The following is a 6,104-nucleotide window of genomic DNA, read 5'->3' on the forward strand; positions in this document are numbered from 1 at the left end:
CAGCAAAAATGATTTTTTGGAAGACCTTTGAGCAGTTGACCAGATCATTTGTATAAATAATAAAGAGTAAAGGCCCTAAAATAGAACCCTGTGGAACCCCATATTTGATGTGTCTATATTGAGATTTGTTGTCATGGATGTATACATATTGTTGTCTCTGTGAAAGGTAACTAGTGAACCATTTAAGAGCTGAACCTCTGATCCCGTAGTGGGCCAATTTATTAAGCAGTATGTTATGATCGATGGTATCAAAGGCCTTTGAGAGGTCCAGAAACACACCAACGCCATATTCCCCTTTATCTAGTGCATCATTTACCCTTTCGAGGAGATGAAGTACAGCCATACAGGTAGAGCTTTTTTTTCTGAATCCATACTGAGATGGGCTAATTATATTTAATTTATTAAGATAATCACTCAGTCTATTGTAAAAAACTCTCTCCAGTATTTTGGAGAATGTAGGTAGTATTGATATGGGGCGATAATTTTCTCTGTCATTTTTGTCACCAGATTTATATACAGGAATGATTTTAGCTATTTTGGTCATTACGGGAACAATACCTGTAAATAGGGAGAGATTGAGAGTGGGCTAGAGGCTCAACAATTATATTTGCAATAGATTTTAGGATTTTACTATTAATCTCATCCTCACCTGCTGAATTGGAGCTTTTCATAGCCATTATAATGTTTAAGACTTCATTTTTATCCGTTTGTTTCAGAAAAAAAGAATTGAAATAATTATCTGTCAAGTATTGCTTAAATGACATTCCCTGAGGTTGACTAATCTTCCCCGAAAGGTTTTCCCCTATAGAAACAAAATAATTATTAAATTCATTAGCAAGATCTCTATCACCACCCAGCTTGAGATCATGCAGCATTTACTGAAGCGTGGGAGAAGGTAGTGAAAAGCTGTAACACACCTCAGTTTTGATGAATTGATCTTGCAGGATGAACGAATTGAAATACCTGAATAAAAGTGAATTAGGCTATATTGAGCTCTCTTTAAATGAGCTGCATTGAACACATTTGGTTTCTGTGTGAAAAGGTTTGGTGTGAATTGGTGCTATATTTCATTCTGTAAATTCATTTTTCAGGAGTCAAGGGGAGTGGCTCTCCCCTGTAGACACTGGTAACAATGAACATATCTGTAAAAAAAAAAAAAAAAAGTTGAACTTTTTTAAACTAAGCTCTGTGGTATTTGAGCGAACCATGCCTAATGGTTTGGTCAAAGGAGGAGGAGTTGTGCAGGGGCTTCTGTGGAGGGCTTCACTGGTTATGCTTTTGGTGTATTATTCAGCACTTTGTGATCACAACAACCTCCACAATATAACAAGTTGAAAGCATGAAGCTTGTAAAGAGAAAGATGTTTAAAAGTTGTAGTCAGCTTTACACATACTTTCAACAAGCTTAAATCTAAAACATATTTTGCTGTATTTACTTCTGGTGGATTTCTGTACAAACTGAAGTACAAACTTAATTTCTTCATTGTGGATCTTTGAAGTTTCGTTGTACTTAAAAAAAAACCCCCAGTAAAAGTCATGACTGAGCTGATGCGCCCAACTTTTGGATCAGTACTAGAATGTCACTACTGAAAACTTCTGAATTACTAAAATAGTAGTAGCTCAGTAAAGTACTGAACGAAAGTGGATAAAAAGAGGACAGAGGTGTGTCTCAGAGTGTGCTCACCCTCATCAGATCGATGGGAGTTTTGACCTGTTCAGGTTCAGGCTCTTTTGAACTCACAGTCATCACCTCCTGCTTGTTCCGTCCTTTGCGTTTCGACTTTTTCTGAGTATCTTTGGTTGTGTCTTGTACGTCTGGAACACAAAAGTAAATGATTTCCAGAAAATCAAAATAATTTCTTTTAGTTTGTTCAGATTGTCAGCAGCAGACATTCATTCCTTTACCTGGTGATGATGATGATTCTATCATGAGTGGAAAACTGGTTGCATCTGTGCTCTGTCTTTGAATCTTTCTCCATCTGCCAAGGAGATCATTTATGAACTGCCCCTTTCTTCCATCTGTGCCCTGCAGGAGGTCACCTACATACTCTTCAATCTCTTCAGCTTTTTCGATGGACAGAATGTACCTGCAGAGAAGAATGGTCCAAATATACACATATGCATAAAAAACACAAAGACATGCTGCTTTGGTATTCCTGAGGGTTTCAATTGTAATTTATTTTTTAATGTTTTGAATTTTTCCAGCAATCTACGGTCCACTGAACCGTTATTTTACTTTTCATGAAAAGTTCAAACCAATTGTGGATACTTCACGTGAAAGCATGATTTAAAAAACCCCAAAACCCCAAAAACATTCACCCTATCTCTAAGGCCGCGTTCAAACATTGGAACAATGAACAATATGCAAGAAAAATGAAAGTTTCATTAAAAGATAGCCCAAAGACAGCAAACCATAAACTGAAACTAGGAACTAATTTCTTTGTCTCAGCTCATTTAGGATAAATTGAAGTGAGGCGTAAAACCATCCAGTGGTCTAACAACTCAAAATGTTTAAATCTTTTTTGAAACCATGAATGTCAGCCAAGTTTAAGAGCAGAGAGATTATCCAGCTTGCAACAAACACAAAGTTTAAAAGCCAACATTAGTGAAGCTTTAGGGCTTCACTGGTGCTCATAGGCATCTTCCATGTTTGTTAAACAACTATCTATAACCTGAAAGCTAAGGGGCGACATTTTACCATCCAGACTGAAAATTTAGGGAAGACTTTGCTGATTTCTTCAAGCCAATGTTCAACCATATTTTACACATCTGGAGCTTGAGTGGGACTGGGACAAATTCTATAGCATAATACTGGGAAAATATTTTACTCTCTCGTCCTTCAAATGCTTTATGAGTGTTGCTTGAAGTAGAAATGATGATATATAGTAGTACATAATTGTAGTCCGAACCTTTAGAAATACATTGTTTGCATCAAATTCAATAGGCACAGGCAGCATAGTACCAAAACACTGATCAAATCCATAAGTTACTGCATCTTATAACTTGTCTTTTCCTTCATTTGGCTTTTCTTTTTCTGGGGTCGCTACAGTGCATTGTCTGTTTCCATCCTTCTCCCTCTTCTCAATCTTTCTCTATCACACCAACAACTGTCATCACATTCAGAAATCTTCTTTTTGGTCCCTTCTGCTATTCTTATTCCTGCCAAAGTCCATGTCCAGCATTATCCTACTTTCAGGATATTTAATTTGTGATGCACTGTACATTTGATACAAATCTCTCTATACGTTTTCAAATGTAGTTTGGCGGGATAGCCATGAGATTGGTGGAGTGAGTAGTTCTATAGGTAGGAAAGGGCACTGCCATTAATCCAGGAGGGGGGGGGTTTGGTAAGTTTGGTAATGTTTTTGGAGGTGATGTTGACAGGTCTTGCAGAGATGATTAAGGAGGGGTCACAGTTGTCTCATTCACACCTTCACCTCCTCCAGGCAGGCTGTTTGCAAAGTGAAAGATGATGATGGAAAAGCCGTAAAGAAGAATGTGTATCCTTTTTTGTGCCTCTGGGACTTCCAATTAATACCTGAATACTACTAATACTAGTACAACTAATACTACTATGTAGGAGTTTGAGGAACAAAAGAGCTGAAAAACGCTTTTTGTGGACGAAGGAAAAACTTGAGTTGTTTATTCAGTCTCTCGTTACAACTGCCCCGTAACCAACGGTAACAGAACACTCATCATCATCATCATTAATAACGGCTAGATTCTTGTGAATTCTAACCCACTGAAACTAAACAGAGTCCTGCTAGTGAGTGGCCACTACAACTACTTGGTTGTTCATTTAAATGTCTTTCTTTAATTTACATTTTTAACTGGCCTATTTTTTTGTTTATGTTTAGTTTAGTTTATTTCGGTCATGACATCACAAAAAAAAGAATAAAAATGACAACAAGGAAACAAATACACTGTTCAAAGAAAACATTACAAAAAAGTTTCCAATATACAAATAACATCTAGACCGAAAAAGGTGTAGGCTGAAGCAAAGCTTATTCATTGCCTACCCTCAAAAAGATTAATTAAAGTAATGAAATAAAAGCAAGAAGTAAGAGATAAGACTGCCAGTAAAACAAATTGCCTCCATGGGGATAACAACTTACATTACCAAGACCAAGAACTAATTCAATGAAAAACACTGTTGTATATAGAGCAATTTCATCATGGAACACTCTTCCTTTAAATATTAGGAGCATTCTAAAGAAGAAATCATTCAAAAAAACATGTTAAGTCATTTTTTAGATTGGAGAGTTAATAGTGTTATGTTATCATTTTGGGAACTGTGATTTATTCTTTTCTTCTCTTTTTAATTGCAATTGGATCTGTGTATGTTTTGTAACTGGAATTGTATGTTATTGTGTATTGTTGTTTATATTGTACTTTTTAAATAGGACCCCAGGAAGACTAATGGGGATCCTTAATAAACATAAACAAAGATTCCTCAAGAAATAAAATAATTAAAAGGTGCAGTCTACATGTTTCCTTCATCCTTAAATAATCAAATCAAATCACCAATTAAAGGAAAACCCAAATCAACATAATAAGTATCACCACTCATTAAATCATCCTTCTCCAACTGGCCTATTTTAAACTTAAATATGTATAAACGACGAGTTGTGGAGGGACTATCACAGGTTATTACAAACAGCCAACACACGTTTCAAATAATTGCGATATTATAAAGAAAATCTTTAAGTTTTGACACATTTAGGCAAGGTGACATGACGTCACAGCTCTGTTCATTTACAGGACGTGACAATTATAGCTCTTAAGTCTGTGTGAAGGCTATATTTCTGCAGTTTATAAAGGTGGTGGTTTATGAGTAATAAGATCATGTTTGGTTGGTTTTAACAGGTTTGAATGGAGCCTGGTGACGTCTCCGTGCGGCGCTACTCACTGGACGATGTCCTCGCACGCCTCCAGGCCGAACTTGTGGTGTAACTGGTCCACGCACCACTGCAGCAAGGCCTCCGACATCTCACCAGCTGGACGGCTTTTTATGACAAAACGGCTCAAAAGGGTTTCAGAGATGATAAAAGTGTGAGCCCCGCCTGCTGCTGTTTCTAATCGGCGAAATAACAAACACGCAACGCGGCAGCAGCGAATCACTTCCGGGTACAACACACGCAACCGCTTAAAGGTTCCGGCTTTCCACCGCACCATGAAGAGACAAGTACAACAAAACATTTATATAATTATCTCTCTTCTATTTTTTCTTTCCTTGTTTACTACTGTTGTCCATAAACTATGTACGTTGTGTTCATTATTTAGTTGTTTTCATTCATGGTCAAATTCATGTGCGTCATTTTATGATGCCTCTTTTTTTTTATCTCTCTCTACTTTACAGTAGTGGGGCAGGAATGTTTGCTGTAACGTTTCCTGTTTTATTAAATGATATTCCAGGCTCACTGGAGTGGTTGAGGCAACAGCATTACCCAACAAACAAAACATTTATTATTCTTTGGTTTTCCTAAGGTTAGATTGACAGGAATAAATACAATATTAAATAAATAAAATAATAATACATGAAAAATATATTTAGGTGAGAACCTTTCTTCAAGGTTGTGCAGAGGCCAAATGCCTCCCAAATGTTAAGGAAACACATTCACTAATAATTAATGAAAAGAGCCTCTGTGAAACAATTGTATACAGTTTTTGAATGTTTATATTTGCCTTGTATACATAGACGCATTTGTTGTGTCTACATCCAGGGAGTTTGGCTACAGTCCCATGGAACCTAAACTCCTGAATTCAATCTGAATCTGTAGAAATAGGAGCATGATGCTGCTTGGCGATGGTCTGATAATCTTTACCTTTAACGTGTTTGTCTCTAGAATGTTCTTTTTGTCTTATGCTTTCTCTAGTCCATGGTCCGTGCTGTGAACACCAGTATACCAAAAAGCAGAGTGACAACTTTTCACCCTTTAAATAGTCAGTCCGACTGATTAAAGACACCTGATAATGTTCACCCTTTACAGGGACAGTGACCACATTTGGTACCTTAGGTAGAACTACATACTATGATTATTATTCAAGTAAAAAAAGCTCCCCTAACATTTTCCAATATCCCGCTAGAATTATCAACTGCCCTTA

At 36.8% G+C, this 6,104-nt stretch overlaps 1 protein-coding gene across 1 annotated transcript in view; it reads right to left on the bottom strand.

Annotated features, from left to right (window-relative positions):
* trip4 (thyroid hormone receptor interactor 4) overlaps positions 1 to 5,097 on the bottom strand; it is a 125,049-nt gene extending 119,952 nt beyond the window's left edge. The window contains exons 1-3 of the mRNA XM_061739529.1: positions 4,909 to 5,097; positions 1,905 to 2,086; positions 1,684 to 1,814 (exon numbers count right to left, since the gene is read on the bottom strand). Of these exons, the coding sequence (XP_061595513.1) occupies positions 1,684 to 1,814; positions 1,905 to 2,086; positions 4,909 to 4,988 (393 nt within the window). The 5' untranslated portion in view covers positions 4,989 to 5,097. The remainder of the gene's footprint in view (positions 1 to 1,683; positions 1,815 to 1,904; positions 2,087 to 4,908) is intronic.
* Positions 5,098 to 6,104: the final 1,007 nt, after the last annotated feature.

Source organism: Cololabis saira, chromosome 2 (assembly GCF_033807715.1).
Source record: "Cololabis saira isolate AMF1-May2022 chromosome 2, fColSai1.1, whole genome shotgun sequence".
Classification (NCBI taxonomy): domain Eukaryota; kingdom Metazoa; phylum Chordata; class Actinopteri; order Beloniformes; family Belonidae; genus Cololabis; species Cololabis saira.